We start from the raw sequence: 18,222 nt of genomic DNA on the forward strand, positions 1-18,222 counted from the left end.
TCGTTGGTATCAATGGGAGAAATAGTGCCCATCGTTGGTATCAGTGGGAGGAATAGTGCCCCATCATTGGTGTTAGTGGCAGGAATAGTGTCCCATCATTGGTGTCAGTGGGAGGAATAGTGCCCCATGATTGGTATCAATGGGAGGAATAGTGCCCCATCATTGGTATCAATGGGAGGAATAGTGCCCCATAGTTGGTATCAATTTGAGGAATAGTGCCCCATCGTTGGTATTAATGGGAGGAATAGTGCCCCATCATTAGTATAAATAGGAGTTATAGTGATAAGAATGTTTCCCCTTAAAAAAATTCTTCTAGCTTTTCTTGGGATAAGTCATACACGAGGTATGTGCACTATACACTATACTATACTATATATATATATTATACACAATACATTCAAGCAACACAGATTTTGGTAAATATTTTTTCCCTGATCTGTACTCGGTTCAGGTTTGTGCTCTTGTGTGTACCGGCCCTTTAAAAACAATAGGCTGCATTTAGACCAGTAAAAAAAAAAAGAAAAAAATCCTGAATGCTCCAAACGTGGTGTTTTTAGTCATCCGTGTCCAATGAATGACCTTATGCCGCGTACACACGGTCGGACTTTTCGTCTACAAAAGTCCGACAGCCTGTCCGACAGACTTCCGACGTACCTTCGGCGGACTTGCGGCAGACTTTGTTACGAACGGACTTGCCTACACACGACCACACAAAAGTCCGACGGATTCGTACGTGATGACGTACACCGGACTAAAATAAGGAAGTTCATAGCCAGTAGCCAATAGCTGCCCTAGCATGGGTTTTTGTCCGTCGGACTAGCACACAGACGAGCGGATTTCGGGGTCCGTCGTACTTACGACGTAAAGATTTGAAGCATGTTTCAAATCTAAAGTCCGTCGGATTTGAGGCTAAAAAAGTCCGTTGAAAGTCCGGAGAAGCCCACACACGATCGGATTACCAGCCACCTTTAGTCCGTCAGCGTCCGTTGGACTTTTGTAGACGAAAAGTCCGACCGTGTGTACGCGGCATTAGACTCTCTTAGAGGCACATTGCGAGTCAATACAACAAATGGTAAAATGCTGCAGTCAGAACTTTCACAGACTTGATTTTTCGGTGATTTCACCTGCAGTGTTTTTGGAATAGGTGACAGGTGAACGGCGGGATGATGATGTCACCTCAGAGGTTGTAAAGCAGAGGCGTGTAAAATAAGACCAATCCACGATCCCGGCATAGAAAGCTGATGTACACACAATGGTGCCACTCAACCAATGTGACTTTTTTATTTCAACGAACGACTCGGCTGTACATCTTCCTGTAGATATCAGAAATATATTTGCTTTGCAGTTCATAGTTCTCATCTCCCAATCTACCAAAGGCCATTGTCAGTAGACCATATGAAGTATTACTTTATTACCAGCAGCTGAAAGCCCAGAGAAGCTTGATAAAGAATGCTGTACAGCGATATGAAATGAGAATGACATCACAGAGGACATTGACAGATTACCCAATAGACAGTGCCTGGAAAAAGTATTCATACCCCTTGAAATTCCCCACATTTTGTCATGTTACAACCAAAAAACGTAAATGTATTTTATTGGGATTTTATGTGATAGACCAACACAAAGTGGCACATAATTGTGAAGTGGAAGGAAAATGATAAATGATACAAATAAATATGTGAAAAGTGTGGGGGGGCATTAGTATGGCGCCCCCCGGAGTCAATACTTTGTAGAACCCCCTTTCTCTACAAGTCTTTTTGGGGGTGTCTCTACCAGCTTTGCACATCTAGAGAGGACATTTCTGCCCATTCTTCTTTGTAAAATATCTCAAGCTCTGTCAGATTGGATGGAGAGCGTCTGCGAACAGCAATTTTCAAGTCTTGCCACAGATTCTCAATGTGATTTAGGTCTGGACTGTGACTGGGCCATTCTATCACATGAATATGCTTTGATCTAAACCATTCCATTGTAGCTCTGGCTGGATGTTTCGGGTCGTTGTCCTGCTGGAAGGTGAACCTCCGCCCCGGTCTCAAGTCTTTTGTAGACTCTAACAGGTTTTTTTCTAAGATTGTCCTGTATTTGTCTCCATCCATCTTCCCATCAACTCTGACCAGCTTCCCTGTCCCTGCTGAAGAAAAGCATCCCCACCACATGATGCTGCCACCACCATGTTTCACAGTGGTGATGGTGTGTTCAGGGTGATGTGCAGTGTTAGTTTTCCCCACACATGGCGTTTTGCTTTTAGGCCAAAAAGTTGAATTTTGGTCTCCTCTGACCAGATCACCTTCTTCCACATGTTTGCTGTGTCCTCCACATGGCTTCTCACAAACTACAAACTGGACTTCTTATGACTTTCTTTCACCAATGTCTTTTTTCTTGCCACTCTCCCATAAAGGACAGATTTGCGGAGTGCACAACTAAGGCTGGGTTTCCCTGCATCCAATTCGCATGACAGGAGAATATGCCCGGCCCTCAATAGAGCCAATTCACACATCCCTGGGGTGGCAACGGAGCAAATTGCACAGGGGTCCTGTACGTCTTTGGCTCAGTTTCAGATCCAAATTCAGGCAAAAATTTGGGCCTGATTCGTCCCTGAAATGGTGAACATGGACCCCTGCTGTCAGCCGCATCTGAATCAAGTGTGAACCCAACCTAATAGTTGTCCTGTGGACAGATTCTCCCACCTGAGCTGTGGATCTCTGCAGCTCCTCCAGAGTTACCATGGACCTCTTGGCTCCTTCTCTGATGAATGCTCTCCTTGCCCGGCCGGTCAGTTTAGGTGGACGGCCATGTCTTGGTAGGTTTGCAGTTGTGCCATACTCTTTCCATTTTCTGATGATGGATTGAACAGAGCTCCGTGAGATGTTCAAACAGGACTTCTTATGACTTTCTTTCACCAATGTCTTTCTTCTTGTCACTCTTCCATAAAGGGCAGATTTGTGGAGAACACGACTAATAGTTGTCCTGTGGACAGATTCTCCCACCTGAGCTGTGGATCTCTGCAGCTCCTCCAGAGTTACCATGGACCTCTTGGCTCTTCTCTGATGAATGCTCTCCTTGCCCAGCCGCTCAGTTTAGGTGGACGGCCATGTCTTGGTAGGTTTGCACTTGTGCCATACTCTTTATTCCTTTATTTTATATTTTTTCCCATACCAGCCAAAGCAGACTGCACCCCGCTTACCTGGCTGTCACAGCGATGTGATAGTCTGCAGACACATCCTGACCTAATGAGATGCCAACAACATATTCCTGGAAACTCCGCAGACGCTGTTTCATATTCATCTCACCGTGGGAAGCATCTGTAAATTATCAAGAACTACTACTTATCATGCACATAATTATATTCTGCATCGAGAAAAACACGATTGTAATTTAAACACCGTCTCTTCAAAGCATCTCGCAGACTCAAACTTCTGTTTTATGAAATACCTTTTAAAGAGCTCGGCAATACGTTTTATTGTTATTCAACGCAATAAAAAAAAAAGTTTTATATCGCCGTGTAACGTGGCCCGAGCCCATATGCTTATGTTTAAGGAAGCGCAGCTCAATGCGGGCATTAAAAAGTGTAATTAAAAATTACTTTGTTTGGTGAGTTACTTCCAGGAAACTTGGCTGGGTTGCTGCTGTAAAGAACAATTCTCAACATCGGTGTGTTATACTTAGTTATATCAGTCCAGCTTGGACCAATGTAACTCCAGTATGTACAGTGACTTGCAAAAGTATTCACCCCCCTTGGCTTTTTACCTATTGTGTTACATTACAGCCTTTAGTTTAATGTTTTTTTTAATCTTAATTATATGTGATGATCAGAACACAATAGTCTAAGTTGGTGAAGTAAAATTAGAAAAATATATATTTATAAAACTATTTTTCAGAAATAAAAAAATGATAATAGGCATGTGCGTATGTATTCACCCCCTTTGTTATGAAGCCCATAAAAAGCTCTGGTGCAACCAATTACCTTCAGAAGTCACATAATTAGTGAAATGATGTCCACCTGTGTGCAATCTAAGTGTCACATGATCTGTCATTACATAGACACACCTTTGTGAAAGGCCCCAGAGGCTGCAACACCTAAGCAAGAGGCACCACTAACCAAACACTGCCATGAAGACCAAGGAACTCTCCAAACAAGTAAGGGACAATGTTGTTGAGAAGTACAAGTCAGGGTTAGGTTATAAAAATATATCCAAATCTTTGATGATCCCTAGGAGCCCCATCAAATCTATCATAACCAAATGGAAAGAACATGGCACAACAGCAAACCTGCCAAGAGACGGCCGCACACCAAAACTCATGGATCGAGCAAGGAGGGTATTAATCAGAGAGGAGCACAGAGACCTAAGGTAACCCTGGAGGAGCTGCAGAGTTCCACAGCAGAGACTGGAGTATCTGTACATAGGACGACAATAAGCCGTACGCTCCATAGAGTTGGGCTTTTTGGCAGAGTGACCAGAAGAAAGCCATTACTTTCAGCAAAAAACAAAATGGTACGTTCTGAGTTTGCGAAAAGGCATGTGGGAGACTCCCAAAATGTATGGAGGAAGGTGCTCTGGTCTGATGAGACTAAAATTGAACTTTTTGGCCATCAAAGTAAACGCTATGTCTTGCGCAAACCCAACACATCACATCACCCAAAGAACACCATCCCCACTGTGAAACATGGTGGTGGCAGCATCATGCTGTGGGGATGTTTTTCAGCAGTCAGGAATGGGAAACAGGTCAGAGTTGAGGGAAAGATGGATGGTGCTAAATACAGGGATATTCTTGAGCAAAACCTGTAGCACTCTGTGTGTGATTTGAGGCTAGGACGGAGGTTCACCTTCCAGCAGGACAATGACCCCAAACACACTGCTAAAGCAACACTTGAGTGGTTTAAGGAGAAACATGTAAATGTGTTGGAATGGCCTAGTCAAAGCCCAGACCTCAATCCAATAGAAAATCTGTGGTCAGACTTAAAGATTGCTGTTCACAAATGCAAACCATCCAACTTGAAGGAGCTGGAGCAGTTTTGCCAGGAGGAATGGGCAAAAATGCCCAGTGGTAAGATGTGGCAAGTCATAGAGACTTATCCAAAGCGACTTGGAGCTGTAATAGCCGCAAAAGGTGGCTCTACAAAGTATGGACTTTAGGGGATGAATAGTTATACACATTGACTTTTTCTGTTATTTTGCCCTATTTGTTGTTTGCTTCACAAGAAAAATAAAAAAAATCTTCAAAGTTGTGGGCATTTTCTGTAGCATTAAATGATGCAAATCCTCAAACAATCCATGTTAATTCCAGGTTGTGAGGCAACAAAACACAAAAAATGCCAAGGGGGGGGTGAATACTTTTGCAAGGCACTGTATAGAGTAAAACCTCAGATTGCGAGAAATGCGGTTTACGAGCGTTTCGCAAAACCAGCTGTTTTTTTTTTTTTTTTTTTAATCCTGGCCACCACGGGGGCAGGCGCGAATTGAGGAAAGCAAACAGGTACTTGCGGTTGGCAGACAGGCAGAGTGGTGGAAAGACCTGACAGGGCCTAATGAGAAGGCAACTCTCTTTATAAGAATATCTACCTTGGCAACCAAAATGTATACAAAATATCTAGAGGCTCCAAAAACTGTATATATATATATATATATATATATATATATATATATATATATATATATATATATATAAAAAAGATTAATATTATTCATAGCTCCTTGAAATAAGTCAATTTGTAATTGAGGTATTTGGATAGTTTTCATAAGATACTTAAACCCAAAGTTTTGGAATTATTGTCCTCTTTAAATCAACAACAAATAAATAATTTAAACCCAAATGGAAAAAAAAATGAAAAAAAAAACTGGGTATTGACTGGCGGCTATTATGTGCTGTTCTATAGGTGATTTCTCATGGCGATTGAGAGATTTACTGTTTCGGAATACAATTTTCCTGCGTAGTCTTGACTGCAATCTATCAAAAGTAGATGTTGTTAAAGAGTAATATCTCAGCCATTTCCTCTAAACAAATTCATTGTTTCAGGGATAGGAAATGGGCTTCCTGGCAAGAAACGAGTATTGGATTCTTTTGTTTTTTCCTTCTTTTGCTGTTTTACCTAATTTATGCAAAGTTGAGTAGCTGATGGCGTGTACTTTGGTGAAGTGTGAAATCAGAATTGAACTTTTGATTAATTTTTTTTTTCTCCTCTTTCCAGTTTCAAGCCACGGTAAAGGAAGGAGTAACGGGCGTAATGGTCAACCTAACGGTGAATGACAAGGATGACCCTACTACAGGAGCATGGAGGGCAGTTTATACCATCATTAATGGAAATCCGGGCCAGAGCTTCGAAATTCACACCAATCCCAACACAAATGAAGGGATGCTTTCTGTGGTCAAGGTATGGAGAGGGGGGGAAGACTTGTGTGATGGGTTATTATTGGTAGGGTAGATGTTGGGTTCCTTGGCATTTTGCATTTAAGCTGCTTGGCTTAGCTTTTGAAAAACTATGTTCAAGGTTTGTTTTGCACCTACCTTTCCCATACCAAAATGCTGAAAAGGCCTTTCTTTCCACTGATTTCCATACTGCTTTGGGCAAGAACACAGAAATTGCCCAAATCACATGAGATTCTGCCCAAATACAGAGCTAGAGTGCGCTCTCTTGAAATGTGGGCTATGCTGAAAGGCTTGCCTTCAAAGCCAGGGGGAAGGTTTGTGAGGGGGTGTTGGTACCATTTCCATTTTGGTCACTAGGTGGCGTCCTACCCATAGATAAATAATAGGTTAGGAGTGAGAGGATGTTAGGAACTCAACGGGATGTTGAGAGAACAAGAGTGGGTCACTGGAGTTGGCCCCCAAGGTACTTGGTGGGACCTATTCTACATAGATGTAGTGCTTCTAGTTATTGCCATTCCCCCAGTTTGAGAATACCTGGGAAAGACCTGGTGCCTTGCATAGGATGAAGTTGGTTACAGGACATAGATGGACCAACCAGGGAAAGCACCAATGACTTCTACCATATTGGTGAGAAGCTGTACGCCCTGAGGTTGTTTAGTTTACCTAGAAGTTGTCTACCTTGAAGTTGCAAAAGTAAAGCTTTAAAAAGCAATTGGACTTGTCTCTCCTTGCTACCAATGGCCTATCTATGGAACCTGTACCCGGGAAGGTTGCGGGCTGAAGTATCAGGCATGATGATGTTCATGTGCTGCTATAGGTTATGTTATGTGGCTCCATCTGGGAGCAGGGACTGGCCCCTGTGGTACTTGGTGGGGCCTATTCTACAGTGATGTTACTTTCAATAGTTTGTATTTATGGTAAAGCAGAAGTTTAACAACAACATATGGGCATCGCAGTGCCAAATATGAAAGTTCAAAATACAAATGTGTAGTTCAAGAGAATAAACCCTCAATTATTATAGTAAAACAACAGTCACATTATAAAGGATGTACCACTAAAATAAAATGTGAAAACCCATAAAGTGGTAGGGCTGTAACTTATAATAACATAAATGTATCAAAGAAGGTATCATCTTGTTGATAGAACTCACATATAGGCAACCCTGGTAGATACCAAGAGTTGCACCAAAACAATATTACTAGCACATGCGTCCTAAAATCATATAAAAGGAAAGAACCTAAAGACCAGCACAATAGATAAGAGAAAAGAAAGCAGGAAAAAAAAAAAGAATAGACAAGAGGAAAAAGAGACCTCTAAGAGAAGAGGGAGAGAGATCAAGATTAATTGAGGGGATGAGGCCGGGGAGAAGGAGCTCAGGGACCCTACTACATTAGCAGTCTGAGGGAGAGGTATATGAACATACGTTGCCCAAGGTTCCCAGGTTTTTTCAAAGAGAGACTGACAGTCATTAAGACTTGCAACTCTTTCATGAATCATAATCCATGATACTTTATGCTTCAACCTTCTAAAGGACACTGAGGATGTCTTCCATGCTCCGGCTATAACAGTCTTAGTAGCTAATAAAACAAAGTACACCAGACAATTCAGTGTATGAGGCCACCCAGATGGGAAATCGTTAAGCTGCGCCAAACTGGGCTGTTGGTCAATAGACAACCCAGTCAACTTCTGGAGCATCGAAAACACCCTATTCCAATAATCCCTAAGCGGAGGACACTCCCACCATATATGCAACAGGAACCCTCTCAGGTTGCAATTGCGAAAACATTCTGCGGGCGTTATAGCACACATGCTGGCGAGGCGAACAGGGACCAAATACCATCTGGTCAGAACCTTAAGACTAGCCTCTATCAGGGAAACATTTAGGACCCCCTTGTAGGAGATCTGGAGTCTAGATGACCAGGAGTCCAGATCAACCTCAACATTGAGGTCCCGTTCCCAAGCCAGCATGTATGGCTGTTTTTGAACCGGGGTGAGCAGTGACCCATACACCATAGCCGTAGCTATACCACCTCTTGTACCTCGGCCACTAGAACACCATTGTTCATATGCGGTCACTAAGGGGGTTCTCCAGAAGGCCTAATAGTGGGATAGTTGAAAAAAACGCAATGTCTCAGAAGAGGGCATCTCTAAGACTGAACGGCAATGCGATAAGGTGAATGGCCCGCGATGAGTAAAAAAATGACCAATGCGGTACAGATCTTTGTCATACAGCATAGGTCGCCATTCACCCCAACCCAGAGTAAGATCCTTCGTATGGCCCAACCGCTCCGGCACCTCAGCAGAGAAGGAGGATAAATAAACCTAGATCTCCAAAAAGAAGAAGAGGAAAAAAAGTTAGAGAAAAGTAGAAAAGACAACACAAAATAAAAGGAGACATATATACACAAACACCATAGCCAGGAGACCAAACGAAGCTCCCAGGCTAGGGCAAAGAAGTTTTGCACCCCGAACCCGCGTGACGCGAAACTTGGGCCAGAAGCCTGAATCATCATCAGGAGAGTGGCTGGAGTGAGTGCGCACAACCACCCGGCCAGGCCTCAGCTCACTTAGCGAATACAGCATAGGACAAAAACATCTAACTATTTAGATAACATCTGAAATGCATTAAAAAACCCAAATGCCCCAGTCTCCGCTCGACCCACAGTCATCACCCCCGGTCACACCCGGCCAAGGAATCAACCAGACAGGGCAGAGGAACCACAGCCACGTGTAACTATCACCCTGTACCAGGACTAGACTAGGTTACCCCTGTGGAGACCATACAAAATCCCAAATTTTGGGTTGTCCCCAGAAAAGTAATAGAGGGGAAATCTTCCAATGGGGTCATTAGTTCTGGTGACCTGGGGGGTCCCCAAGGAATTCCCCTAATTTGCAGGGATTTCCTCTCACTTCCTGTTTGGCTATGGGACAGGAAGTGAAGGTAAATCTTCGCAGTGGGACACATATGGCGAAAAACCCTCCTTTGCTCTATCCAAAATGGAAAAAAAAAGTTTTGCCTATAGTTCTACTTTAAACTATTCTCTCTGGGGAAGATACGCTTGGGAGGAGATATGATAGCGATATACAAATACCTCAATGGTGATTCTAGTAGAGGGAAGAAACCATTCAGTTTCAGGGAGCTTAAGAAGCCACGGGGCCACCCAATGAAATTGGAGGAGAAGCGGTTCAGCCTTAACCTGCGTAGAGAGTTCTTTAGTGTTGAAGCGGTAAGGATGTGGAACACCCTATAAACCATAATCCATAATCAGTGGTGCCAGCAGGCAGCATTGATAGTTTCAAAAAACTCTTAGTGCTTAAAGCACTCTGAAATAAAATGATCACGTTACAGTCCAGGTCACATGTTGTGTTGTGCTTTTTACGCCAAAAACGATACCCCATGTTTCTTTCTTGGTGCTTCAAAGCATCTCCAAAGCCTCCATAGATGTCTATGACAACGCTCACTTGCAGCATCTGAAGCTTTTCAGGGGCTTTTATTCAGAGTTAGCTTTGCTTTGTTTTAGAGGTATTGCAGGTATGAGATATCCCAGGATGCACTAGTAAACCAACAAGCCAACCAGAAAGACATTATCACTTCCAGGTCATGTGTATATATTCTGGAGGTGTCTGGTGCAGATGTCACATCTGGTGTGCAGTGTGGAGCAGCAGAAAGGTGAATGTGGTCTGGACTGGAGCGGAGCGACTAGCAGATGTGCAACATGGGAACGCTATAGTGGAGGGTGAGCGGGGACTGGAGAGCGCTGAGCAGCAGAGGATCAGCAGAACTGGGGGATCGGAGCAGGAGAAACTAGTCACACGTGGTGTGCAGTGTGGGAGCTATAGCGGGTGAGTGGGGACCAGAGAGCAAGAGGAGGATCAGCAAGCCAGAGGATCAGCAGAGCTGTGGGTTAGTACTGAGTGGGGTATCAGCAGAGCTGGGAGTTACTATTAACCTGAGGGTTACTACTGAGTGGAGGATCATCAAAGCTGGAGGTTACTACTACTGAGTGGAGGATCAGCAGAGCTTGGGGTTATAAAGCAAATCAGGGTTTCTACTGAGTGGGGAATCAGCAGAGCTGGGGGTTATTACTGAGCATAGGATCATCAGAGCTGGGGGTTACTATTACTGAGTGGGGGATCAGCAGAGCTTGGGGTTATAAAGCATATAATTCCAGGCAGCTGCACTACCAAAAATCCTCTTTAGTGAAGCTCATGTGACAGGTGGATAACAGATGGAGCAGGGGACAAGGAGGTAGATGCGTTTTGCGCAGATTTTAATTCTTAGTCATTACCTGGGGGTTACTACTGAGTGGGGGATCAGCAGAGCTGGGATTAATACTGAGTGAGGGATCAGCAGAGCTGGGATTAATACTGAGTGGGGGATCAGCAGAGCTGGGGTTACTACTGAGTGGGGAATCAGCAGAGTTGGGGGTTACTACTGAGCAAAGGATCATCAGAGCTGGGGGTTACTATTACTGAGTGGGCGATAAGCAGAGCTTGGGGTTATAAAGCAAATGATTCCAGGCGGCTGCACTTCCAAAAATCCTCTTTAGTGAAGCTCACGTGACAGGTGGTTAACAGATGGAGCAGGGGACCGGAGGTAGATGTGTTTTGCGCAAATAATAGTGCTTAGTCATTACCTGGGGGTTACTACTGAGTGGGGCATCAGCAGAGCTGGGATTAATACTGAGTGGGGGATCAGCAGAGCTGGGGGTTACAACTGAGTGGGAAATCAGCAGAGCTTGGGGTTACTACTGAATGAAGGATCATCAGAGCTTGGAGTTATAAAGCAAATGATTCCAGGCAGCTGCACTTCCAAAAATCCTCTTAATGAAGTTCATGTTGGTGGTTAACAGATAGAGCAGGGGACCAGAGGTAAATGCGTTTTGTGCAAATATTAGTGCTTAGTCATTACCTGGGTGTTACTACTGAGTGGGGGATCAGCAGAGCGGGGGTTACTACTGAGCGGAGGATCATCAGAGCGGGGGGTTACTACTGAGTGGGGGATCAGCAGAGCTGGGGGTTACTACTGAGTGGGGGATCAGCAGAGCTGGGGGTTACTACTGAGTGGGGGATCAGCAGAGCTGGGGGTTACTACTGAGGGGGGGATCAGCAGAGCTGGGGGTACTACTGAGCGGAGGATCATCAGAGCTAGGGGTACTACTGAGCGGAGGATCATCAGAGCTGGGGGTTACTACTCAGCAGGGAATCTGCTGAATGATAATACTAATAAGCTGGAGATCTGCTGAATGAGGGTATTATGAATTGGGGATCTGCTCAACAGGGGTACTAATGAGCTGGGGATCTGCTGAGTGGGGGTACTACTGAGCTGGGGTTCTACTGGGCCCCTCTAAAACAAATTGAAAGTCAACACCCACAGGGCATTTTCTAAGCTTTTAAAAAATAGCATCAGAAAAGCATGTTGAAGCGGTAGGAGCTTTATTGTGTCTTAAAGTCAAAGCAAGTGTAAATGAGCCCTGCGATGGGCATCCTAGTGAATGCAATATACAGGGATATGGTAAATGGTATACACACACCCACACAGGGAGAACTACATGGACTGGTGTCTCTTTAGTCAACCTCGTTACCAACTATGACACTATGCATATCAATAAAAATAGTTGAAAGCTGAATACGTTCCATATTTAAACCAACTCTTCACTCATGTGAATAACTTTATTAGGTGCAGACAGAGCTCTCCCTCTCCTATGTAACTCATATTTGCTTCTATCATAACTTAACAGATCTGCAATATGAAGCAATTCAGGTGAATGATACAATCTCCGCAAAACGAATAGCATTTATCAGCCTTCGGCTTCCTGCGCCCCGCCGCAATCTCATTGTGGATAATTTACTGCTTGGAAACATTCATGCTAATACCAATAGGGGATGTGAGAATTGCATGCGATGAAATTGATTTTCGCCGCAAAATCACCGTTTTTGCCGTCTGCAAGAGCCGATATTCTATTTCTCTCATTGAGCTCCTTTTCATTGTTGTATTTGATTATTATTTATGTCCTGTCCCTTTACTATTTTCACTGCCTTTATTTTCATTTCTGTGAAAAATAATGTAAAATAATGAGGAGAAGAAAAAGATTTGGATTGAGACTTAGCTTGAGGAGTAACTCCATCTTTGTTGAAAAAAAAAACAAAAAAAACCCTCCCCCTCTAGGTGATCTCTGTACATTGCAGGGATTGTAACACACTTTGTTTCATATTCCTACCTTTTGTTATTCTAAAGAAATGGCTGTTTGCTTCTATGTGTCCATGTGCGGAGTGAATGTGACTGGGAATGACTTTATAATTATCAATCAGCTGCTGCACCTGCAGGGTTATAATGAGGAAAGTGGCAGGGTCTGCATCCCTTTAGATGGCACTTCCCTTTGGGAGGATCTCACCAAAAATTACGAATTAATTCTGTGGACTTGCTCGGTGTTTCCCTTTGATGCTCCCTTGGTGAGTTTGGTGGTGGGGGGCAAGGACAAAAGAACCATTATATACACGATTGTTGTTATCTGCTGTATCTGTAATAAATAATTATTAATATGTAAATTATCTTATCATTACTAGAGCTGTATGGAATATTGGTGGTCCGTAAAAATCCCCTGAGGAAGCCATTGTTGGCGAAACATGTTGGGATATGACATCAAGTATTGATCATCTGCTATATACGGATATCAGTGACAACTAAACATGACTTGTATCATTCTCTGCTAATTTTTTCAGAACCCTATATTTGTTGTTGTTCATGTAATACATTTTTATTTTATATGATTTATGTATTTTTCATTATTTTGGGCACCGCTATAATCCCAATTACCCCGTTGCCACCATTTTCCATTTACCAGGGATGAGGTGCCGGATCCTATAGGGTCACCTAATCTACTTCTTAAGCTAAAAATTAAATTTATGTTGCAGGGGATGCCCAAAATCTGACTTGTATCTTAGTGCAGACTTCTGGGAAAATCAGTGAGCCAATCACACAATATGGCCTCCAGGGGGCCATATTGAATTTACAGAAAATTACAGCGCCTCCAGATTGAAAAGGAAAGGGAATTTTTAATAACGTCCAATTACAATATGATTTGTGTAGCAATTGTACGTACCGCCATATTTATTTCTCCAAATAAATACAAAGTTATCATGTACATGGTGCTTCAGATCTGCATGTCATGGAAGAGTCATATAAGGTCTTATATTCTGTTTTGCAGCCATTGGATTGTGAGATTTTGGCGTTCCACACTCTTCTAATCAAAGTCGAGAATGAGGACCCTCTCATCCCAGATGTGGGCTACGGAGCCAGCTCCACCGCCACCGTCCAGATCAATGTCCTAGATGTGAACGAGGGCCCAGTTTTCCACCCGGACCCGATGAAAGTGTCAACGCCAGAAAATATCCCAGTTGGATCCATGTTGCTCACTGTAAGTGCCACAGACCCGGACACCTTGCAGCACCAGACAATCCGGTAAGTTCATAACCATAACCGTATAACCATACTCACGCTGGTATCACGTTGGCATAACTCTTGAGTTTTGATGTTGACTTTGCTCAAGGCTCTTTGGATTTACAATATAATGTCAAGATGTGTGTGGCTCAAAAAAATGTCTCCAGCATTGTTGTTTGTGCTCTCTGGATTGGTAAGTCCTCATTGGGACTGGGAATTTTTGGGCTTGGAGAGACTTTGGGTGGGATAGAGCCTCCAAACCCTAAATACAGGGACTCTGATCCCGAAGGGGATCACGTGTCTATGAGTTGGAGTGGAGTAGTCCACAGCTGTGAGAAAGTGTGGACTGTCTGCAGACTGAGACTCGGATTGCTGAACTCCTGCAGCTTGTCTTGTATCCGAAACGGATGAGAACCCTAAACCCCAGCGTGGGACTGGTATACTGGCAGTGAGCCATTTTGTGGTCTTACTTATACAAGGACTAAGGATTGTTTGCCTTTGGGTCCCTGAAGAAAGCTATTTGTGTTTACTTGTTTTGAAAGACCAGTAAAGACTATTTACATTTGCAAGTGGCTGGTTAAATCTCGGGCTCTCCATATCACAACATATAAATATCAGACTTATTCAATATGGCAGCCTGCAAAGAACAGAAACCCATAGCTACCCACTCAAAGAACAATTCTCATATCCAAGTACAGTAAACATGAATTTTATCGGTTGAACATTGGTTAAAACAAGGGGAAGGGAGGTTTTTCTTTAAAACAAAAAAGAAAACAATTGCAGATTTGGGCTTTAACATGAACCTGTGGTTTGCCCAGGCAGGACAAATTAACAGATTTACTTTATGGCGCAACCGCAAGCTGGACTTACTCATCTTCCATTCGCTCTACCACCACACTGTTCAGCCATTGGGAGTAAGGAGAATCTTACACAGCCTCGTGTAAGCTCCAAATTGCATCTTGAAGCTTACCCAGTACCATGCGTTTCTCTTTGAAACAACGAAGAACCAAATTAAAGATGAGTATGGGCAGCTGGTGAGGAGGAATTAAAACAGACCTGTCAATTGTGTATTGCTATCCCTGCACAAATTACGGGTTGACTTTCATGCTTTTCATATAGTTTACCTATTACTGTTTATCCAGGGGCTCTTTGGAAGGGTTTGGGTAGACTCTGCATTAACGAGAAAGTTGAGTTTAGTCTATAACAGTCACTCCCAACCAGGGTTTCATGGAACTCTAGGGTTCCACCAGAGGTTTTTAGGGATTCCTTGAGCCATGGCTAATTAACCTCCCATCTGATGGTACCTTATTAGATCCAGGTTCATCACCACTTGCAGAGCCAGAAGCATGGTACCAATGATCTATAAAGCTCTATCTAGCTTGTGTTGGGACCACACTGGACTGACTGGATTGGTCACTGGTCCTGGGTAGGTATTCGTGTGGGCAAAAAGGAAGAAATGCCTTACGGTGGTTAGTGCTCAGTGATGGATGGTGGTGATGGGTCCTCATGGGGACTGGGCCTTTTCTGTGAGACCTTATGGATGTTTCAGCATGTAGACTTGGATAAAAAGAAAGGAGCGCCCGGTGTCCAGAGAAATGCAACTTCTAAAGTATGGTTCATAGACGTTTATAAAAAAGTAGCAACATGTACATCAAGCGATGCATTTCAGGGGAATAGACTCCCCCTTTCTTTAGGATAGCTAGGTGTTTGCCACCTTTTGCTTTGTTTTGTTTGCAAGCCCTGAAAAATGGGGGGTCTGTTGCCCCGAAACGCGGTGGCTTGATGTACATGTTGCTACTTTTTTAATTAACGTCTATGAACCATATTTTAGAAGTTGCATTTCTCTGGACACTGGGTGCTCCTTTCTTTTTATCCAAGTCTATAAAGCTGTACGGTATGCAAGGGTGGCATTCTTACCACCAAGGGGGCCATTCCTCCCACTGACCACCAATGTTAGCGGCATTATCCTAATGACCCCTGATGGACAAATCCTAGCAGGGGTTTCCCTGAAATGTGGAAAGTTTGAGAGAGGCTGGTCTATAAAATCAGCCGCCTGTATCTCTGTATCTAATGATCTGGATATATATAATGATCGGCATCCAGATGTAAGGGGGGGATACTGTATATTGGGGACCTATTATTCCTATGACTGTGTTTTTATCCAGTGGCTCTTTGAGAGGGCTTCCTTTACCGGAAAGTTAAGATTAGTCTATAATAGTCATTCTCAACCAGGGTTCCTCCATAGATTATTAGGGGTACCTTCATAGATCCAGGTCCATCACCACTTGGCAGAGCCACTGGCACGGCACCAATGATCTGTAAAGCTGTATGTAAGGGTGGCATTTAAACCACCACTATAGGGGACATTCTTTCCTCTGGCCACCAATGGAAGCAGCATTAAACTAATGATGCCCGATGGACAAATCCTAGCAGAGTTTTCCCTGAGACATGAGGGATCCTTTGGGGTAAAAAAGACTGAGGAAGGCTGGTCTACAACATCAGCCGCCGGTATCTCTGGATCGAATGATTTGGATCTATATAATGTCAGGGACCCAGAGGTAAGGGGGGACTGTGAGGGGGACTTATTCTGTTTGGACAGGCTCAACCTATACCAGGCAGTTGTGATGAGTCTATATCATCTGCTGTCTGTATCTCTGGATCTGATGATGGTTATGAACAGTTTTCATTGTAGGTTTCCCCCCTCTCGCTTATTATTCCATTATGTCCTCCGTACGATCTTCCCCAGTTTTTGACAGGCTTACTATGCCTTTGAAAGCAAACCGGCATTTGTATCATTATACTGCTCAGTAAATAGCTTAAGAGCACTAAATGGCAAATTCTCCAATTCAAAACCGACAGCTTTCCAAATGAAATGCTTGCGAGGATTTAACTGTTGCAGCGCCGGAAATCAAAAGGGAATGTGGTCCTCTGATGGTTAAGCAGACACGCTTCAGAAGAAGACTTGATTCCCTCTTCCTGCAGGATTTGTTCTGCCCATCCTAATCCCCGGGGAGGGTTCGGAGGAAGCAGGCGCCTCCAGGCTATACTTTCCTCTACAGACAATCTCCTTTATTCTCCGCAATACCGCTGGCCCATTTTCTGCATCTTCCCCACTCTACCCGACACAACACTGAATACCAAGCAAGCGTTTACCACTATGTATGTGTGTGTGTGTGTGTGTGTGTGTGTGTGTACAGCTGTGCTCCAAAAGTTTGCATCTCCTGGCAGAAATGCTGAAATTTTGACATTGATAATGAAAATATGACTGTTAACGCCAAAAAACTGCCCTTTATTTAAAGTGATACTAAAGGACCGTTTTTAATTTTTTTAAAAATAAAAAGATGTCATACTTGCCTCCACTGTGCAGCTCGTTTTGCACAGCGTGGCCCTGATCATCCATTTCTGGGGTCCTTCGGCGGCTCTCGTGGCTCCTCCCCGCATTAGATAACCTCTCTTGGAGGGGGTTACCTTGCGGGCGCGCTCCCGAGTCCAGCATTTGGCGTCCATAGAGGCCGAATGCAGGACTTGGCCATTTTCTTTGCCCCCCCTGAATTCACTTATCAACTATTAGCAGGCAGCATGGGCTCAAGGGGAAGCTGCTTTGGGCCCCACAACAATGACTAGGCTCGGGGGAAGGTTCCCCTTTTGCTCTGTGTTAAAGATGGCCCTGACTGCGATGTTCTGTGTGTTCTGACAACCTTTCTATCAGAACCGGCATTACCTTTCTCAGCAATTTGAACTCCAGTAACTCTTCTATTGGGTCGGACTACATGGACCAGCCTTTGCCTCATCATTGCCTTGGTTTCCCATGACCCTATTACTGGTTCTCCAGTTTTCCTTCCTTGGACCGCTTTTGCTCATCCCTGACCAATGCAGACTGGGAACATCCCGCAAGAGTTGCTCTGACCCAGTTGCCTAGACCAACCTTTTTCAACCAGGGTGCCTTGAAGCTTCTTCAGGGGTGCCTTGGCACAATGCTTAAAAATTTGCCCCAAAATTGTATACAAGCTGGCAGGTGGATGAAGCCTGCCTTTTAGTTACACAAAGTCACAGGTTTTCATTGTTCACCATTACAACCTTCTAGCTGCTAACCTCCTAACGACCAATGACATCATCAGTTAATAGGGAGGATGTCAGTTGCTTGCATGTCATCCTTGTTTAACTCTCCCTTGCCTCTCTCCATCAGCTTTGGGGCCTTGTTAGTTAAGTGATGGAGAAAAACTGAGGGAGAAGAGAAACATTGGAATACTAGCCAGTACCAGTTTGAAAAAGTGTATATGCTTTGGAGGAATAGATCACTTCTAACGTTGTGTGTCCTTCGTGTATTGATGTTGCTGCATTATGTAAACCTATTACAATAATTACATTTTAGAATGGGGCGCCTCAAGACTGTCCATGATTTTGGAGTGTGCCTTGAG

At 43.8% G+C, this 18,222-nt stretch overlaps 1 protein-coding gene across 1 annotated transcript in view; it reads left to right on the plus strand.

Annotated features, from left to right (window-relative positions):
• Positions 1–18,222, plus strand: part of CDH13 (cadherin 13) — a 902,416-nt gene that overhangs the window by 772,767 nt on the left and 111,427 nt on the right. The window contains exons 9-10 of the mRNA XM_073605913.1: positions 6,185–6,367; positions 13,572–13,825. Of these exons, the coding sequence (XP_073462014.1) occupies positions 6,185–6,367; positions 13,572–13,825 (437 nt within the window). The remainder of the gene's footprint in view (positions 1–6,184; positions 6,368–13,571; positions 13,826–18,222) is intronic.

Source organism: Aquarana catesbeiana, linkage group LG11, assembly GCF_042186555.1.
Source record: "Aquarana catesbeiana isolate 2022-GZ linkage group LG11, ASM4218655v1, whole genome shotgun sequence".
Lineage (NCBI taxonomy): Eukaryota > Metazoa > Chordata > Amphibia > Anura > Ranidae > Aquarana > Aquarana catesbeiana.